Source organism: Neltuma alba, unplaced genomic scaffold, assembly GCF_004799145.2.
Source record: "Neltuma alba isolate B1F8T4 unplaced genomic scaffold, ASM479914v2 tig00012028_pilon, whole genome shotgun sequence".
NCBI lineage: Eukaryota > Viridiplantae > Streptophyta > Magnoliopsida > Fabales > Fabaceae > Neltuma > Neltuma alba.
Window position 1 is genome coordinate 302,104 of NW_021636595.1, and position 20,739 is coordinate 322,842.

Below are 20,739 nucleotides of genomic sequence, written 5' to 3' on the forward strand. Positions count from 1 at the left end.
TGAAAAAAATTTAATTTCTTTTTTATTTAATTGTATTTAGAAAAACTGTTATATAAATTTTTTTTTACATTTATAGTACTATCTCTATTTAATTAATATAAAAAAAAATATCTTGTGCCTTAAATGAAGAGAATCTAATTTTCTTAAAATTAACATAAATATAGGCATCATTTCTGTGTTGAAAATATTTTCCTAAACTTATCGCTTTATTTTTCTCCCTCCCTTTTACTTCATTTACGAAAAACCAAACTCAATCATCAATTTCCTTTCCTTTTCGCAAGTTACGTGCTACTTGGCCCGTTGATTTAATGATTACAAATTGATTAATATAATTAATTAATAAAAAAAAGAACCTACCGAGAATTATTTCCTGACGTGGCATGTTTCTATCGAATGCTGTAGATTTTGGTTTGTTCTGTTCGTTGCATCCTATCATCCTCCACAAAGCTCCAAAAATCTTAACAGCTAGTACACCTGTCCATGAATATCTCACATACCCCGGTTTACTATCCTGTGACTGCTTGCTCACGAGCCACACGACAATCTCGTAACAGCCACCATAGGATCTCACACCTCATTATCTTCGCTTAGATCGAACCGTCAGCAAACTTGATACAGTCTACAACGTTACACCAACGTGCATAGTAAACTTTATACATATGGCTGAGGTTGAACTTAGTCTCACCGCCGTTATCAAAGAAGCGGAAGCATAGGCACATATTACAAGTTGATTCATTTTTTTTTCTTTTTTTTAATTCATTGGAAGTGGGGAGAGAAATTTATTTATTTCTGTTTATGAGCTCGAATTTATTGAGAGATTGATGGTTTACTGAATCAATCACAATCAGAAGCATCTTTCGGTGATCATTAACGAGCATTCCTGGAGGCAAAAGCTATGGAAATGTCCCTACATTTGCAGAGGCCACTGAACTGTGGAACTCTGTTCGGCGATAGGGGCTGTGTGAAGCTCAAACCATTTTCTGGGTCCTTTCCGATTGGAAGAACTACAGCTTCCCGCCAAGTATGCTTCTTTCTGGTCGCCTGAATTGTTTGTTGGCTTTGTGTATCCCGTCCTTGTTTTCGTTGGTTGCCTGAAATTTGGAACAGTTGCAATGACCTATTTTCTAATTCTGAGGAGGGATTTGTTTTGATTTTGTTGTTGAGGTCTGGTGATAACCGAGCATGCTCTGCTTAATTTACTATTTTTTTGGTTTTTGTAGTAATGATTTTTGGTGGTGATCCTTTTTTTAATTACTAACTGGGTTTTCGTTCCATCATTCCCTATCTTTCTGATTGTAATTTGGTCATCTTATTATATCTGATAGTAATAGTTATACAAATTGCTCTCTTTAGAGCGACATATTTGAATTTTGAACTATAACTGTAATTTGGTTGTTTAGTTTCCATGCTGAATATGTTGAGTTAATCCTTGACGTAACAGTGTTTGGTACGGCGCAAAGAGTGCATGGCAGTTTGGGGTTCTTATTGCATCAATTCTAGTGCAGGTTGAAGGCAATCTTTTAATTGTTAAAGCACGCTTCTTTACTACTTCAGCGTAATAATTTACTTTTCTTGTATAACTGGGGCCTTTATCTTTTTTTGGCAGATTTTCCCCGTAGGAGACCCAGGAGGATTTCCAATGCAAGGTCTAGGGGCCCTCCTCCAAAGGGTTTCATGCCAAGATCACCACTTGGAACAAGTAACCATAAGAGAGGACATAAAAAGACTGGCGTTAAAGGGGATTCATATACTCCAACAGCTAGTGGGATCTCACGGGATGATAAAAGAGCAGTTGATTTTAAAATTGAACCTGAGGAAGAGGGGGCAGTTATATTTTCTCAAGAGAAGACACCTGAGATAGATGGAGTTGATGAAGGTGCTGCGGAAGCTAGCGAATTATCATCATTACATGATACATTGGATGTTACTAAAACTGAAAACAGAATCACTTCCATCATTGAAGAGGATCTTCTAGAACCACAGAAGGAAGAAACTTCTGAAATAAGTGATATTGGCAATGTTCAGGATTCAGAGCGAGAGCCACTAATATACGAAAAAATTGGTGAAACCACAAAAGTAACTGATGTTGATAGTGATGATAAAGTGACTGAGGAAACCTCCCTACTGTCAAAGTTAGAGGCAGAGGCAAGTTTACTTAAACAGAAAGAGGATGCTCAAGAAGCAAAGTTAGTGATGGAAGCAATATCCAAACAAGATGAAGCTTCTTCGTCATTGAACTTAGAGATGGAAGAAAATTTACACAAACTGGATGAAGCTTCCCGACTTTTGCAGCTAGAAATTGAGGAAAATTTACGCAAACAAGAGGAAGCCGCACGGCTATTGAAGCTAGAGATGGAGGAAAAGTTGCGCAAACAAGAGGAAGCTTCTCGGCAGGTGAAGTTAGAGATGGAAGCAAAGCTACGCAAACAAGAAATTGAGAGGATTGCAGAGGAAAATTTTTCTCTAGGGAACAAGCTGTTTGTATATCCTTCCGTGGTTAAAGCTGATCAAGATATTGAAGTATTCTTGAACAGAAGTCTGTCAACTTTAAGTAGTGAGCCAGATGTTTTGATTATGGGGGCTTTTAATGATTGGATGTGGAAATCATTTAACCAACGGTTGAATAAAACGCATCTAAAGGGTGATTGGTGGTCTTGCCATCTAAATGTTCCAAGAGAAGCTTATAAAGTGGACTTTGTGTTCTTCAATGGGCAAAATATCTATGATAACAATGACGGAAAGGACTTCTCCTTATCTGTTGATGGCGAAATGGATGCATTATCATTTGAGGATTTTCTTCTAGAGAAGAAGCGTAAAGAATTAGAAGATCTTGCCAAAGAGCAAGCAGAAAAGGAAAGACAGGCAGAAGAAAAGAGAAAAATGGAAGAAGAGAAAGCCGCAAAAGAAGCTGATAGGTTGCAGGCGAGGGTGGAGACTGAAAGATTGCGTGAAACATTTCAACAGTTGATTAAGAAAGCTGTGAGATCCATGGATAATGTTTGGTATATAGAACCAACTGAATTCAAAGGCAAGGACTTGATCAGATTATATTATAACAGAAGTTCAGGTCCTCTGTCACATGCTAATGAAGTATGGGTTCATGGGGGACACAATAATTGGAAGGCTGGGATATCATTTGCTGAACAGCTTGTCCGTTCTAGCTCAAAGGATAGTGATTGGTGGCATGCTGACAGTATGTTCATTCAAATCTGCTTTTTCTAATCTTAGATTCGTCTTTGTTCTAATTACTGCTTTACTGGCGGTGCAAAAGTCTGCATGAATAGAGAAATTAAGAAGCTTAACTGTGATGTATTGTGCTAGGAGGTTGAGGCAGCTATCTCCTTATTAAAACTTCATGTCTGCTAATATTTATCATGGTATCTTCTGATATATGGTGGAGTCCATTGGTCTCAACTGTGCAGATTTCTGCTGTTAGGATTATTATTTGTTTCCGAAGTACCCTTTTACCCTACAGATAAGCCAAAATAGAAGTAAATTTTTTTCCTTATGTCTCTTCCATTTAGTCATATATGGTGCAAAGTTTGAAGAGAGCATGAAATATATATTATTGTGATACTTCAGGTGAAGGACTATTCACCTATTGAGGATCAATCTCCCTCACTATCCATCTCTTACTCATAAAATGCAATATTGCTAGACATGATTTTAGCTTCTTCTTCTAACATTATGAGTATCTCTTGAGCAATGCCAATATGTGTGCAAGATCATGAATAACAGATACTATCTTGGAAGTCTGTTGAAGATCCTTGGCCATCTCTTGCTCTGTTTGAAAGTTTTAATTTCATCTCTGTTAGAACTTGATTGCAAGTAGAGGACATATTCTTGATTAATTCTATTTTTATGCAGTTGTTGTACCTGATCAAGCATTTCTCCTGGATTGGGTGTTTGCTAATGGTCCACCACAGAAAGCATCTATTTATGATAACAACCGTAGGCAAGACTTCCATTCTATTGTCCCAAATGGTATGCCTAACGAACAATATTGGACTGAGGAAGAGCAACAGATATACCAGAAACTGCAGGAGGAGAGGAGGCTCAAGCAAGAAGCTATACGTGCAAAGGTTAGTTTGTTCTGAGACTCAAATTTCAGATGACAACATTAAAGTTCTTTCTTGCATAAGTAGATAAAAGCCTGTGGAATCACCTGGTTCCATATTTTTTGTGTATTTAAAGTTATATGCATAAGATGTTGACTTAGTAGATTTGTAAAATTATTGTCTTGTAAAACCTAGGACAAAGCACATTTATTTTTGATTTCAATGTGATAGATTATTTAGAGTTTATTGGGATTTTTTAAAAAAATATTTTCTCTTTTCATTTTGTGAATCTATTTCCAGTTTCTTAAAGTAAACAGAATTTCTTTATATGTGGAGTCTGTTTCCTAAGAGGGGGAAAAAAAATATCAAAAGGAATTCAACCATTCATGTCTATTTTCAATTTTAAATGTAAATGAAAACATGAAATGGTTAAAGCAAACACGCCCTTCAATTCTTTTAGGGAGCAAGTACCTGAAACATTGTGTTTATTCTGATTTAAAGTCGCACATGCTTGGTTTTGGGATATAACGGGCCAAAAATAAAAATCTTAGGTATTTAAGCTGCTCTTCTCATTTACTTGGCCCTGTTCTTGTTGTAGGTCCAAAGAACAGCACTTATGAAATCTGAAACAAAGGAGAAAACTTTAAAAAGATTTTTGCTTTCCCAAAAGCATGTTGTCTATACTGAGCCTCTTGATGTTCAAGCGGGGAGCACAGTAACAGTCTATTATAATCCCACCAACACAAATTTGAATGGAAAACCTGAAGTTTGGTTTAGATGTTCATTTAATCGTTGGACACATCATAGGGGTCTGCTTTCACCTGTAAGAATGTTGCCCGCAGAGAATGGCACTCATCTCAAAACCTCTGGTGAGTTTTCTCTCTTGATTCATGTGTGAAGGATGAATCGAGTGTACTAGTAATGCAACTGGTAGCATGATAGATTTTACGTTTTCTGGTTGCTTGGTAAATTTCTTATTTTCCTGCGCTTATTTTTGTACTAACATTCATTGCAAGGGTCACAGCTTTTGAAATCTGATCAAGAGAACTGCCAAATTTATGTATGATTAATTTTGATTTGCAATGTACAAATAATAGGGATAAGAATGGGCGGACTAGGCCCACGTCGAAGCATACCCGTAGCCTAGCCTGGTCACCAGTGCAAGCTGGGATTTTTTCACCCCAGCTCACCAGCCTGTCCTAGGGGGACCTGGGCCGGGAAAAACCAGGATAGGTTGGGCAGGGCTGGGCCAGGCTATCTCATGTATTCCCCCCCACCCCTCAAAGACTACGTGTAACTGATGCAGAGCAATAAAAATGAAGTGCTGAACTGAAAATATTCGAAAGGGGATCACATTCAACAATGAAATAATCAATTCAAGCATAAACATAATTGATACAACCAGTAATATCATCAATTCACCATTCCAGAATGGCGAACATTATTAAAATGACATCATCATGCATAATATGCTGTGTGATATTTTTTTAAAAAAAAAAACAACAACAACAATAATCTGCAACATGCACCCTCTCAAGATTACTAGAACAAAATATCCTATGTCTTCACTTGTTTGACATCTACATAGCACAGAAAAAGGGAGGCTGAACATAATCCAAACACAGCAACTCTATATAATTGTTATTACCGCAAGAAAAAGGGAAGGACAAACACAAGAAGCAAAAGAGGAGCCAAAAATCATAGCCATCACAGCAAGTTACCAAATAGAGCAATATATAGCAAGCAAAAGAGGAGCCAAATCACTTGAAGAAGGAACTTTAGGTATAAAGCTGAGAACAGTGGAAAGGTGGAGGGAGAGAGGGAAACTATTACTCAGCTCTTCGTCTTTGATGATGATAAGATCAGTGGCAGAGCCAACGACCTTCAAAAATGGAAGCTGGAGGAGAAGCAGGAAGATTTTGAAGGTGTGGATGCAAGAGGGAGAGGCTGAGAGCTCAAGAAGGCTAGTATGGCTTTACGGGGAGGGAGAGCTTAAATTAGGGATTTAGGGGAGGCGTAGCTTAAATACTATGTTTGCAACATTCATTTATTAAAAGTCATGTGACAAATTGGTCTGGTTATTTCAAGAACAAGCCTGTTGCTCATAACGCAGACCAGCTTGTTAATGAGCCAAATTCTTCCTTGGAATTTTTTTTTTTTTTTTAGTCTGGCCCAATCTTATCATGTTGACTGGGTTTATGCTCAGTCCTGTCAAATGATGTGCATCTGTTTTGGCCAGAAAACTGACTCATCAGACTCCTTGTAAACGTTTTTTCCCATATGTTGTAGACTGGCCTTTGTCTGAAATTAGGAGTCCTGGGTATTTGTCATGTCAAAACCATATCAGGAGCTAATAGAAATGATCACTTATGATTGTATCTGGATCGGATTTTCATGGATCTTCCGTTGCATCATATTAGCAGCAACACATTAAGGTGGACAGTTTAAATATATGATCGTTTTCACCCCAAAATTTGAAGGCTTGCAACATGATTGGATGCATGCCTTTCTCAATCACTTTGCAATCTAAAGCCAAAAGGACATAATAATGAGTCAGTTATTCATTGACTGATAAAACTGTTCCTGAAGAAGCTTTATGATTGTGTTTTCTGCAGTCAAGGTACCATTGGACGCATACATGATGGACTTTGTTTTTTCTGAGAGGGAAGATGGTGGGGAATTTGACAACAAATTTGGAATGGATTATCACATACCTGTTTTTGGAGGAATTGTGAAGGAACCACCCATGCATATTGTGCATATTGCTGTTGAGATGGCCCCAGTTGCAAAGGTATGTTAAATTCTTATGTCAACATCATCTGCATGATTTGGTGTGGACCTATTTATTTAACTTGTGACTTGCAAAGGTTTTGGTATATAATGAATTCAATTAAAGTGATGTCACCACTTATCTTACGGATGTGCTATGGTAAATACTTTTGCAAAGCTTATGGTTTTCAGTAATCTTTCTAGCTTGGAATTTAATGTGCTAGTTTTATTTCCTGTTGCTTTAAATTCCCTTTATATGAAAAAATACTGTGAGATGTATGGCTGAATTTTTTGGTGCGGTCATGGATTGGGGCATCAATAGAGTTTTCACGTGGTAATTGTTTGGTGGAAAAGGAAAAAATGGTTTAAAATATCTGGATTCAGGATGTGTTGAAAACATGTTGACATTTGGTATCATGATGTGAGAATGTTAGATTCAGTAAGACCTCTAATATTATGGGAATACAAACGAAATTTCCTTCGAAGCGAACTGAAGAAAGGATATATTAGTGAACTGTTGACTCTCTGTCTTTCCTTTTCCTGCCCCAACCTCAAGAGATTAGCATACACTAATGTTATATGGTGTCCTTCTGTACCGAAATTAGTGCTTTTGTTCTGCGCAGTCTTTATGCTGCTTTCTCTATCTGATTTAAATTAAGATTTTAATTAGATTGAGCTGTGTCATGTGCTCAATGGAAGACTGATTGTCTTACTTATCATTCTTTCTTTTGCTTTTAATGTTAGGAAAGGAAGGAAGTTGCATTATCATTGTATAATGCACAAATCTACTTACTTTTCAAACACAGATACGACACGCTAAAATTTAAGACTAATGTATTGTCATGTTGTTTGTGAAATTGTTTTTGCATATTTTACAGGTTGGTGGGCTTGGTGATGTTGTTACCAGTCTATCTCGAGCTGTTCAGGATTTAAATCATAACGTGGACATCATTCTTCCGAAGTATGACTGTTTGAACTATAGCCATGTAAGTTCTTTGCCTCCGCTTTTGTCCTTATATCATTTCTTGGTTCTTTGTCTACTCCTTAAAATATGAGTTCCCAACTTGTCCCATTGAGAAAAGCTTCTTTTTTTTTTTTTTTAAATCTCTTGAGAAGAGCCTGTGGTTACATAAATATTATTTGGAGTGTTATAGCAGAAGTTTGGAATTGAAAATATTGATTGTCTTTCCGCAAAGAAATGTGATGAATTATTCATTACATTTGGAGTCATCTGTTAAAATATATGTGGTTCCCCAAATTATCACTTTGTGCAAGTGAGATTATGTGCATCTCTGTTCCTCATGTGGCTCCTCCGGAAGATTTGTGAGGCTATTGTTCCACATGTTTATTTGCATCTGGTTGAAAATCTATATATTTTACTTTTGATCTATTCACGTGCTGATACATGTTCTTGAACTAGATGTTTCATATATGGCTTCTGGTGCAGGTAAAGGATTTGCAATATCGGAAAAACTACTCCTGGGGTGGAACTGAAATAAAAATATGGCATGGAAAGGTTGAAGGCCTCTCTGTTTACTTTTTGGAGCCTCAAAATGGGTAAGAGTATTTTGACTTTCCCATCCTTGTATTTCTTTTCATTTCTTACTTATTATTATGTTTCTTATCACTCATTATCATAATAAATAATAATTACATATTTAATTTTGTTTCTCACAATCTAACTTTTTTTTTAACGTGATTCTTATTGAAAACCTTCTGTTTAGTGGATTTATACTGTTCATGGTCATTTCATAAAAGATGGCTTAAGCAACTTCAACTGCCTCCAAGCTCAAATTATCCTTCATCTGATCTATAATTTTTGTTGCAGATTCTTTGGTGTTGGCTGTGTATATGGCCGTGGGAATGACGGTGCAAGATTTGGTTTCTTTTGCCATGCTGCTCTCGAGTTTCTTCTCCAAGATGGATTTCATCCCGTAAGATATATTTTACTTTTAATTAAGTTGTTACTTTAAAACATTGATGAAACATTTACTACTCTCATAAATATTACGTGTGCACAATTTTGTTTCTGTCAATAGTTAGGCATCCACAATCAGGGTTGGTCTTTCCTCCTGCCTTATTACATTTTTAGTGAATAGCGATAGATTTTTCTGTTGATTATTCCAGGCATGACTATTGGCCATGCATATCCATGATTGTATGCGAAACTTCTCATGCATGAATATAAAACTAAGAATATGTCTCATGAAATAATGCCCTTCTAGATTATCATTTTAAAATCACATTTACCAGAAAATGCGTTTCCAAGTTCACAGCTTTCTGGGAGTAGGAGTTAGTTAATTAGTTATGTAGTTATGATTTAGATGCATGTGACTTGACCATTATGCTTTAGACTAGTATAAATAAAGGGGCCTAGGACTTTGATTATGTTATGTTGTTTTTGGTTATCAGGCTAATCCAGTCCTGAATTCTCTCTGCCTTCTATCCCCCCTTTCCTTCTTACCCTTCTACCTATATCACTTTCCTCTTACTTTGTTAGTTTTTTCTAACAGCATATGTGACTATATTTTGTGAAGTGTAAACCTGTAACAAACCCTATTCATTTGTCTCCTAGAATGTATGGTAATTGATGCTCATCTAACAATGGGCAGGATATCATCCATTGCCATGATTGGTCGAGTGCACCAGTTGCATGGTTATATAAAGATCATTATATGCAATATGGTCTTGGAAAAGCACGAGTTGTCTTCACAATTCATAATCTTGAATTTGGAGCTGCCTTGATTGGAAAAGCTATGGCATATGCTGACAAGGCTACAACTGTAAGTGTTCGTTATGCTCAAAACTTATTAATTTTGATATATGCAATATTCAATTTATTAACACAATCTTTTTTTCTTGCTGATAGTCATTCATATTATTCATAATGGTTATATTAACACAATCTTGTTTCATTTTGGGTGACATTGGAGGTTTAAGAGCTGATAGAGTGCAAAACCAGAGAGTGTATAGTTTTCTGAAATTGTTGCAACAGTGGTGAGGCTGGGGTGGGAGGAAAGGAAATCGTAGGATAGAGAGTTTTGCAAAGAAAATTTTTCAAAAGGAATCATCTAAGATTTTCCATTTAATCATAGGAAGCCAATGGTCCTCCAGAATCAGATTATTGATTCAAACACTTCAACCCTGTCTTTCTGCTTCAACCACTCAAATCTAAAACAGTTCAGAAACGACCATATCTGAAAATCTCATTCTACTGGGTGTTTGTGAGACCTGAGGAAATATCTTTATAATAAACTCCTTCAAATTTTGTATTTGTACCTCTGGATTAAAGTTTGGCCATCAACATAACATATAAAATATATGGAGTCATGCTGATTATAAACCATAGACAGCATGCCTCATCTTGGGATCTGTGCACATGCACGATGCACACTTTATTTTAACTTACGCTTTTGAGCACTGTAAAAATAAATAATGACCTTTGAGCTCGTAAATGGCGCACTTTTCATTGTACTTTTGTCTTTTTGTTTACTGCTTTTTCTGTTTTCTCTGGAGGGCTGTCTATTCTGTTATTTGGAATATTTTTTCAATTAAAAATATCAATGAAATCATTTCTGGTACGTCACCTAACAGCTCAAACTTCTTTATGGGCCAAAAGCTTTTGGAGAGTTGGTTCATTCACATGCCCTCAGATTGAGCTGATGGTTTATTGCTTTTTGATGTTCATGTGTCTGATGATAGGCCTGCCGTGACTACAAAGGAAACTTCTAAAAAGATTCCTCACATGTCACAGTAGACACAAATAGGTTTTTTATATATAACAAATATAAAGGCTTCATTAATAGTTTTCAAAATGCAGGGACCTAACTGAACATCATGTATTGATTTTAGTGACAAATCTGTGTGCTTACGCCTAATGTTTTATTGAAAAATATACTACCAATTATGAATCTGAAAATCTTGAAGGGAGCAAGAAGCTGATTGTGATTTTCTATCTTTTTTTTTATAGTATGTTCATGGATTCCTGTTTATGTTGGCAGGTCTCCCCCACTTATTCAAGGGAGGTTGCAGGAAACCCTGCGGTTGCTCCTTATCTTCAGAAGTTCCATGGTATATTAAATGGAATTGACCAAGATATATGGGACCCATATAATGATCATTTCTTACCTGTAAGTTAACATATGCGCTTTTCGTTTTTATCTTTTACATTTAAAGACAGACAGATAATTCTCAAACTGATGTCCTGATATTTTGACCACCTCATAAGTTTATAACCTGTGTCTGCTTTATAGAGTTGGACAGTTCCTATTACATTTCTGAATGACCATTTTTACCCAAACTTTTTATTTCCCTTGTGTAAGAAACCGTAATGACTTACCTTATGCACAGCTGAATTATAATGCTCTACCAATTATATTGAAGATAATTGCCTTATCTTTTTTGTGACTACTTTGGAATTGTTGCTATGGATTTATGAGACGATGAGTATTTCCATGGAATCTGAAATAATATGTATTATGAGAACACTAGTTTTTGTTTTATAAAGATCTGTTATGTCTACTGATTGAATTATGATTTGTCCTGATATAACATTATTCAGGTATCATACACAGCAGAGAATGTAGTCGAAGGCAAAAGAGCTGCTAAGGAAGCCTTGCAACAAAGGCTTGGTCTGAGACGGGCTGATCTTCCTTTAGTGGGAATCATTACTAGATTGACTCATCAGAAAGGAATCCATCTCATCAAGCATGCTATGTGGCGCACCCTAGAACGTGGTGGACAGGTCTTCCTTTATTTTCTTTGACTTCAAACTCTGCTTTTCCAATACCATATAATTGTACGTTTCCTGCATAATGGCAGATCTAATCGTCAGAACATAACATTAACGGAGCCAATTGTAAGCCTTTGAACAGCATTTAGGTCTTAGACTTTCCTTGCCAGCCAGAATGTCCCACTTATGTATATTGAAACCCTAAATCCCTAATTGACTATCATATTGAATCAGAGAGCAATTTGTTTCTGTCTTCATTCTTCTATATATTTATTTATTCCCTTTTGATATATTTTACGGATAAATCTAGTGGTTATATGACAAGGGGCTATTTTGCTTCAATAAGCTTTCTTGAAAATCTCCTTGAATAAGCTTTCTTGAGTTCCCTGTTTCTCTCATTCTTATAGTCAAACAAAAAATTCTAAACAAAGTAGTGTGAACTTGTATCTTAGCCACTTTTTTGCTTCAAATGTTTTTCACATTTGAGGTGAAAGCATGCATGGTTGAGATTTATACATTTGGAGCCTTTGCTATTTGTCTAAGGTCTCAAGTCAACTGGTGTGGGGATAATTATGGCATTGGATGGTTAACACCTTGCATTATACACCACAGTCTTTCTATACGCTTCTCAAAACCGATTTTATGCTGCATGTTTACATCATATTCATGAGTCAAGGGCCAAAGTCAAAGCAAGGCTGCCTAAATTTTTTTTAGTTTTCATTTACTTATTTCAAAGTTGCTTACGTGTTGTATTATAAAGTGCATGAATCACCTGAATAACTACAAATGCAGGTTGTGCTCCTTGGTTCAGCCCCTGATCCTCGTATCCAGAATGATTTTGTGAATTTGGCCAATGAGTTGCATTCTTCTCATCATGACCGTGCTAGACTATGTCTTACATATGACGAACCACTTTCACACTTGGTAACTTCAACATTTTTAGCAATTTATCATTTGTAAAGCTAATGTGCAGCAGCGCAGGTTATTGCTGACTCATTTCTCTCTTTCTGTTGTTTCCCCTAGATATATGCTGGTGCTGATTTCGTTCTAGTTCCTTCAATTTTTGAGCCGTGCGGATTAACTCAACTCACAGCAATGAGATATGGTTCAATACCGGTTGTTAGAAAAACTGGAGGTTTATACACTTTTTCTTCTTTTTTTCTTGTGAACACAGATCTTCTATGACTCCTCTGTTTTTATTTAAAATATACTTTTGAATACATTAGTATGAATATTATTAACCATCCTTATGGCTCTATAACCATCAGCAATCTCCTTGCTCACGGTCCTCAGAACAAAATCATGTCCACTCCGTGAGCATTCCTAGCCAGCTAATCAGCACGCCTGATTTACCTCATACGTAGCTTTACTTCCTGACCCATGCAACAGTCTGATTTGACCATCACCTTATTCTTGGAATGTTTGTTTTGCCTTTGCAAGGTTCTTATAGTATGTTTGCAGATTCCTTCATACTCCCTCCAGTCTCTATTATAAAAACCTATTATCAAATTTACATAGATTAAGGAATTTGGTCAAAATTTGTTAATGCTTTTATAATTCATTAATTAAATGAGGTTGTTTAGTTGATTAGGTGGTTGTTTAGTTTGTTGGGAAATATCAGAGCAAAGGACACTTAAGGGAGAAATTAATGCTTTCGACAAAGAGTTTTGTAGAAGGGACCTTGGGAAAGGGTCTTATAAATAGGACTGGAGGGAGTTTATGATATCCCAGTCTTGTTTTCTTTGGAAGCTTGTCATTCTCCTCTGACAGTGATAGGATATATGACTTGAAGGAATTTATGGCTAAGTTTCATGTTCATTCAATTGCTATGGATTTGTGGTACATTTGATAATGCATCCTCTTGTAATTTTGCAGGACTATATGATACTGTATTTGACGTCGATCATGATAAGGAAAGAGCACAAGCGCAGGGTCTTGAACCAAATGGATTTAGTTTTGATGGAGCTGATGCTGGAGGTGTTGATTTTGCTCTTAATAGGTGGGTTATATTGGTAATATTAGGGAGCTAAATCTCAGCTGAATGAATTTTGACTTGCACCTCCAGGACTCCAAAACCAGTAGACATTTAGCTTAAAAGGCTCAGAATAAAACCATCTGCATCAATTTATTCTGGATTCCAAAGAGACTATACTTTAGGACTCTGTCCCTAATGTTGTCCGTGCATTTGAAGTGCCACATTTTTTATTTTCCCACTTAACGCTATGTGCGCGCGCGAATAGGAAAAGGAGTTCCTTGCCCTGGTATCATTTTTCTGCCATAGTAATTGAATATACCGACACTTTTGGATTTCAGGATCCTGTGGCACTGACTTAAATTTTGACTATATGGAACTTTCTGATGATCAAGGAATTGAAGTTAATTTTATGCGACTTTCCACTACATGACATGATTGAAAGTTTTATCATGTTGTTTGCCCACTCTTGAACGTTCTGTTGACACTTACACATAAGCTTTCCGGAAAAAAATTAATTTTTTATCATGTAATATCTAAATCTCAAGTGAAATTTTTCTACAGGGCAATATCGGCTTGGTATGAAGGCCGTGATTGGTTCAATACATTATGCAAGACTGTGATGGAGCAGGACTGGTCTTGGAACCGACCTGCTCTTGACTATCTGGAACTTTACCATGCTGCACGCAAGTCAGTATGAGAATTCAGTTGCTGTTAGTAAATCAGCCGTCTGCAATTTCATCTCTTTTCCTTTCCTGTACAGGCTTGGTGCTAAGCTTTAATCTAAACATTAAATTAAATGATTGTATATATTGAACCCTTTTTTTCTTGGTAGCATTGAATAATAGGGTCAGTTACGTCATAGATTAGTCTGTCGTTTTATTGAGGGAGACAAGTGATCTTTTGCTTTGTTGGTTCATACCTTTGAGTGGATGAACCATGGAAATAAATGCAGATGTTCTGCTGCGAATGGAATTTTGATTGAAAATGAAATAAAAGGCTAATTTTGAAGCTCTGCTGGTGGTATTGATGTCAATATTTTTGCCTGAGCAAATATAGCATGAAGAAATTATTGGAATTCCTTGATTGGAAAAGGATTGCGTGAATGATTCCAAATATTGCATTATTAAATGCCACAAAAGAATTGATTGGGCTCTTTTGAGTTTCATATTTATACCTCCCTCTTTTGAAATAAGCTCCCAAAAAGTGGAAGCGGAGGCGTTGACCTCATATCTGTTGAAGAATTAACTGGCAACTCATAGCAACTGGCTTAATCTTCAGTGTCTGGTTGGCTGCAAAATTGAAGTATGGTGATTTATATTGATGTCCTAAGTCCCATAGACTCCTCTTTATTTTGGTGGTCAATATTTCTGTCTTTTTTTCGGCCTTTGTCAATTTTTTTTACTTAAACATGAAAAAATAAATAATAAAAGCATATTCAGGGTTTTAAGATACTTTGAATAATTTTACATTAACATTTTTCACTATAAACATTTTTTTGAATCTTCAATTATAATTCTCTTAAATTTTTTTGGCTGAAGTTGGGTCTTGTTGATAAGCAATAGAAAATCATCACATTTTACCACTCTTCAGCTACCTCTCCCTCTAATTAATAATAATAATAAAAAAAGAATTTTCCTGCTTACTCTAAGAACTATGAACTAACAACAAAAGAAATGGAAAACAAAAAAGTGATATTAAACTACCTTTTTAAAATTTGGTTGAGTGAATATTTGGGATGTAATACCTGAAATTTTTTTTCATTATAAAAAATATTTGGTTTAAGGCTTTAAGCTTTTATTTTTGTTGGCAAATTTGTTTTATTCGATTTGATTTTTTCCCATCAAATAAGATTATCCAATTTACAAGGCAAATAGAAATTGCGTCAACAAATAATTTAACAAAAATAATTATTAGGTTATTTGATGGAGGTTCTCAGTTTGATCTCACTTGTAACATCATATTATTAGTACATGCCCATTGAAACAATAATTGCAAAATTTGGAGAGAAAAATAAATCAATAGTAAAATATCAGAGTTAAAATAATTTTAAGAAATGAAATTAATGAGGTGTGTGAAATGAGACTGAGAAATTGAAAAAGGAAAAAAAATAATGAAAGTGTACTAAGATTGAAATTATAAATGAGGCTAAGATAAAGATTAAATATATATATATATATATATATATATATAGTCACGGAGATCTCAAATAATTACTGTAAATAAATTATTAAGTTCATAAAAATTTATTAATTTATTTAATTCATAAAATATATATATAGGACTTTTTATGCATTTTAAAAACCTCGATTAAAATCTGCCATTTTATGATTTTAATAAACTTTTATTGATTTGGTAAGTTAAATCTAAATCTTTTCATTCATTGAAGAATATATGCTATTTTTACAGACTTTTCAATTTTTTAAATAATCCAACGGCTCCAATCATTCCAACGGCTCTTAAATTGTCCAACGGTCAAATCTCCCTCGCGAATTAAATTCTTCGTTCTGTTCTCTCTCTCCTCAAATTATAGCCGTTACTTGCTACCAACGCTTCGCGACGTTCTCAATCAAATTTTCTCAGATCACTTCTTGATTGCCCTTCCTTTCTCGTTAATACTCTCATTTCTCTCTCTCTATTCTGCATCGCATTCATTTCATCGATGGCTATGCCTTCAAACAGGTCTTCGTCTTCTTCTTTAGCAGCAGCATCAAGCAGATCAAACCCTAATTTGAGAAACTCAGAAATCAGTAACTCTGTCAGAAGGAGTTTCAGTGGAAACCCATTCCAGAAACCTTCTATCATCGCAAACCCTCGTAGTTTCAACCCTTATACTCCAGCCAATAGTCCTTCAGGTTTTACTTATCTACTTATTCAATCATTCATATTTTTCATTTTTTGTGATTTCATTATTTTTATATTATGAATTATGAATAAATGGCAATAGTAGTCTGGTTGTCCGCTAAGAAAATGCTTGAAAATCAATCTGCTCCTCTTCCCGGACAGTATGCGAGCTTTGTTGGAAATTTAGTATTTCTTGGTGTTCATATGTATTTCTTTCTTTATATTTGCCGTTCGGTCTCTGTGAAACTGTGGGAAAATTTATAAATTTATTCTCTTTACTAGAGGTATGAATTTTTCGAATCAAAATATACATTTAATGATGCTGGTTTGGGGATTTCTTTACTCATCATCATGACTGTTTTGAATTTTTTGTAGATTTCCCACGAAGAAACTCTATTGGTGGCAGAGAAAGCATAGGGTCGCTTGGTGACCTTGATGACAAAGAAAATGGGAAAGAACATGTTCTCAAGTCGTCAAAGGTTCGATCTCCAGCTGCTTCAACGAAGGGCATGAAAAATTTCATGACTCCAACTATATCTGCTTCTTCTAAGATCACAGAGTCTCCAAGAAAGAAAGTGCTCACGGACAGGAATGAGCCAGCAAGAACTTCATTTTCCTCCGCGGAAGGGAAAAGCCCCAGTCGAAAGGTTACTTTTGGAGATTCTATTGATGAGAAAAAGTTCCAAAATTTTTCTGATGGGATCATCAAGGAAGAGACACATAAGCATAAAAGCCCCATTCGCAAGGTAACATTCGCAGATTCTGTTGAAGAGAAGACGTTTCAGCCTTCGCCTGATGAGGTCAGCGAAGAGGACAGGGATGAACATACAGCTTCCTTGGTTTCTGAAGATTTGATAGCCGAAGCCAAAAGCCCTAATCCAAATGTGGCATTTGCAGATTCTATTGAAGAGAAAAAGTTTGAACCTTTTACTGATGGGTTCATCAAAGACGACGCAGAGGAACATACGTCTTCCACTGTTTCTGAAGATTTGAAAGCTGAAGGCTTGGATTCACATAATGAAACAGAATCAGCATGCGAAGCTGTGACTAATGAACCTGATTGTGTTAATCTTGATCCATCTTTTAGGCTTAGTCCTACCCCACCTCCATTTTCTTCGACCTCTACAGTCATAGCTCCTCTTGATGCTGATCCTCTTATTCCTCCATATGATCCTAAAGCTGACCCTTTGATTCTTCCATATGATCCTAAAGTGAATTACCTTTCTCCAAGACCCCAGTTTCTCCGCTATAAACCAAACCCAAGACTTCAGCTTTACAAAGAAAGGGAGTCTATGAAGTTAGATGACGGCTCTTCAGATACAGAACTAACAGAGGAGGCATTGTCTGGTGGGTCAGAGAAGGAATCAGAAGTTTCTTCGGATGAAATAGCAAGTGAAGATCAGAATCATGTTTCTGAAGCAAGTACTATCAACAGCACACTCACGCCGGAGGACGAAATTGCTGAAGCAAAAGGAGTTGCTAAACCAGGCTTCTCCATGAGATCAAAAGCCTTTGCGCTGCTTTTGCTTCTCTCGGTTGCTTCTTTTTCAATCTCATATACAAATCCACAGGTCTTTGATCCATTGCTTAAAGAACTCACCACTTGGTCTCGACTTGTGATTCCTCTGAATTTTACCAGTTTGCAACTGCCAATTTTGATCGTTTTTCACAGTTAGCAAAAGATAATTTGGATGGCTTAAGTCGAAATTTTCATATCTGGTTTACCAAATGGATGTCCTCAACTTCAAAATTGATTTCATCATTTAGAGGAGTGCAAGATTCTGGTCACTTGCATTGGAACCTGACTGATTTGACAGAAAATACTGAGGTTTATCAATTTCCTACATTTGTTCAAGATGAAATCTAATACGAGAAGCTCCGCAGGTGGATATTCCAGTATTGAACGTTGAAAAGACTGATGATTTCACTGACACCTCTAGTGATGATGATATTGGAGATATTATTATGGCAGATCATTATGCTTCAGCATATGAAGAACAAGTAGTTCAGGAACTGGATCCAGTCCCTGACAATGATGCTGTCAAGGAGATTGATACTGATGCAGTAGTAATTGCCGGAGTTGAAAGTGCTTCACCTGCTTCAAAAATTGAGGAGGCTAGTGAACCCAATCAATCAGAAAGTAACACTGATTATCCGGTCTCAGAGGTTCATGAAATTCACACTGAAGTTGAAAATGCCTCACCTGCTTCGGAAATTGGAGCGGTTAGTGAACCCAGTCAGTCAGAAAGTAACACTGATTATCCAGATTCAGAGGCTCATGAAATTCATACTGAAGATTTTGAAGCTAATAATTTACAAGCAAAGCAGACTCCAGAGAAGGATGCTGAAACTGGCAGTGTAGACCTTAAAGATCAGTCAGATTTAAGCTCTGAAGTTTCTGAAACTGCTGAAATGCATACAGACAGCGAGCCCGCGTCTGAGATTAATACAGTGCATCAAGATGTGCAATTGAAATCAGAGGAAAAATATCTTGTACCAGTTATTGTTGCCTCTATCCTTCTCTTTCTATCCATAATCGCAGGTGCAGCATTCAAGTTCTTGAAGAAGAAAGATGAAGGAAGAAGAAGAATGGCTGCTACCAATACCACTTCTATGGAGCAACCTCCCATGACTAAGGCATTGCAAAAAGAGGAGACCTTTTCTTCGCTGGAAAGGCCATTTCTGAGGAATAGCCCTATAGAAATGGAGGTTCTTGGAGAGTCATACCCTTCAGAAATGAGCAGCTTTGAAAGGAGCTCATCTCATTATTACAGCCAAAGGGTAGTGAAGGAGCAGAATGAAGCCCAAAGCCTGGAGAAGAAGCCAAAGAGGAACTACAGGAGAGAATCTCTCGCTTCTTCTGCAGACTCCATGGGCGGTTCTGCATCCTATGGAAGCTTCACCACTTACGAAAAAATCCCAAAGCCTGTGAGTTTTCTTCTTCATTTATTGGCTTCTGGTTCACAACACACACATATATAAATTGTTATACGCGAAGAAATATTATTTGATTGTTGTTTTGTTTCTTTCAGGGACATGGAGATGGAGGGAGTGTGACGACTGTGACTCCTGTGAGGCGTTCAAGCAGGATTAGGAGCTTAGCCAATTCGCCTTTGTGAAGATGAAGATGATGCCCCCAGCAATTTAACATTGTGAATGATGTTAATTAGTGTGGTGTGCTGCTAGGTTATGATTTGTTTAAGCAGAAGAAGCTCTTATCTTCTGAACCGAATCGTTGTATGTGAATGACTGGTGGATTATTATGATTATCATTATTATTACTCTTCACTTTATTTGGCATTTCCTCTTTCTGTTTGGGTGGGAAAACAGGAGAAGAATAATTAATCTCCTTGGATAGGAAGCGTTGGCAACCCTCAAAAGTGTTTTTAAAAAGCACTTTTTAGCAAAATAAGGCAAATTTTCAAAAGCACTTTTAAAACTATAGTTTATTCTCAAGGTAAAAAATTAAGCATCATCCAAACACCCCTAAAATGAAGCTGATTTATCCCATACAGGTGAAAAATAAAAATTGGGAAAAGCACTTAAAATTTGATTTTTTATTTTATCCTTAAGGAGTACTTAAAAGGAAAATCATAAATAAAGACCATGGAATTAGAAAAATTACACACAGGGATCGGTTCACAAAAATTGTTATCAAAACCCATACTAATATTGTCATGGGTCCCAATTTGTGATTTTTCTAATTCCACAGTCTTTTTTTGTGATTTTCCCTACTTAAAATTTTGTTTGCGCAAAAGTAGTTAAACTATAAAATAATGTAGCACTAAATAGAGAGAAATTTTTTTAAAAAAATAATAATAAATAATAAATAATTTTTTTCCAACTTAGCTCATTGTGTTTTTTTCCTATGAGGAAATACCTCCCAATCCTTGCCTCCAAACTTCATATTTTGGGAAGCTTGTTCTGACATTAGTGTATTTTAAAATTAGATTAAAAATAGTAAACAATGAGAATGATATTTTTGATGATCCGTATCTACAATATTATTGTATTAAGTTTTATTATTTTAAAATTAGAAGGCCGTTGCAATTTAAAGTAAATTTGATTCAGACTTCTTTTTATACCAACCATAATTGGTAGAAATGATTCCTAACTAATAAATTTAAATTTTAGAAGATTGTGATCCCGAAAAAAGTTAATATTATCTGTATGTGAGATCTATCTTTTTTTAATATTTTTGTTAAAAAAAATAATTCATCCCATAAACAATAATATAAAATAGAAATAAAATAAAACGCTGTCGTTTTGGAGTAACAGCAAAGATCTCCTTCAGAAAGGGCCGATCCCTCCGGGATGCGTTAATTAGGAAACTATATATACCGATGTGGATTCTCCTGTTCCCG

General features: G+C 36.0%; 2 protein-coding genes across 2 annotated transcripts; both read left to right on the forward strand.

Annotated features, from left to right (window-relative positions):
- Positions 1 to 751: 751 nt before the first annotated feature.
- Positions 752 to 14,547, forward strand: LOC114721317 (starch synthase 3, chloroplastic/amyloplastic). Its single transcript, XM_028907139.1, has 16 exons — positions 752 to 1,021; positions 1,442 to 1,505; positions 1,607 to 3,193; positions 3,868 to 4,082; positions 4,657 to 4,927; positions 6,674 to 6,849; positions 7,706 to 7,813; positions 8,275 to 8,384; positions 8,656 to 8,761; positions 9,440 to 9,610; positions 10,829 to 10,957; positions 11,389 to 11,571; positions 12,352 to 12,483; positions 12,583 to 12,694; positions 13,435 to 13,558; positions 14,096 to 14,547. Exons 1-16 carry the CDS (start codon positions 896 to 898, stop codon positions 14,229 to 14,231), a joined length of 3,750 nt encoding a protein of 1,249 aa, XP_028762972.1. The 5' UTR covers positions 752 to 895; the 3' UTR covers positions 14,232 to 14,547.
- A 1,562-nt stretch (positions 14,548 to 16,109) lies between these two features.
- LOC114721312 (uncharacterized) lies at positions 16,110 to 19,663 on the forward strand. Its single transcript, XM_028907131.1, has 4 exons — positions 16,110 to 16,386; positions 16,751 to 17,991; positions 18,242 to 19,303; positions 19,408 to 19,663. The coding sequence occupies exons 1-4, from the start codon at positions 16,194 to 16,196 to the stop codon at positions 19,492 to 19,494; spliced, it is 2,583 nt and encodes an 860-aa protein (XP_028762964.1). The 5' UTR covers positions 16,110 to 16,193; the 3' UTR covers positions 19,495 to 19,663.
- Positions 19,664 to 20,739: the final 1,076 nt, after the last annotated feature.

Bases quoted from the DNA above. Each gene is read 5' to 3' on its own strand.
- LOC114721317 (XM_028907139.1), top strand. From the start codon at position 896: ATGGAAATGTCCCTACATTTGCAGAGGCCACTGAACTGTGGAACTCTG. The intron at 1,506-1,606 runs GTTGAAGGCAAT...TTTTTTTGGCAG, and splicing joins TTGCATCAATTCTAGTGCAG to ATTTTCCCCGTAGGAGACCC. The intron at 12,484-12,582 runs GTAACTTCAACA...TGTTTCCCCTAG, and splicing joins ACGAACCACTTTCACACTTG to ATATATGCTGGTGCTGATTT.
- LOC114721312 (XM_028907131.1), top strand. From the start codon at position 16,194: ATGGCTATGCCTTCAAACAGGTCTTCGTCTTCTTCTTTAGCAGCAGCA. The intron at 17,992-18,241 runs GTGATTCCTCTG...AGATGAAATCTA, and splicing joins TCACCACTTGGTCTCGACTT to ATACGAGAAGCTCCGCAGGT. The intron at 19,304-19,407 runs GTGAGTTTTCTT...TGTTTCTTTCAG, and splicing joins ACGAAAAAATCCCAAAGCCT to GGACATGGAGATGGAGGGAG.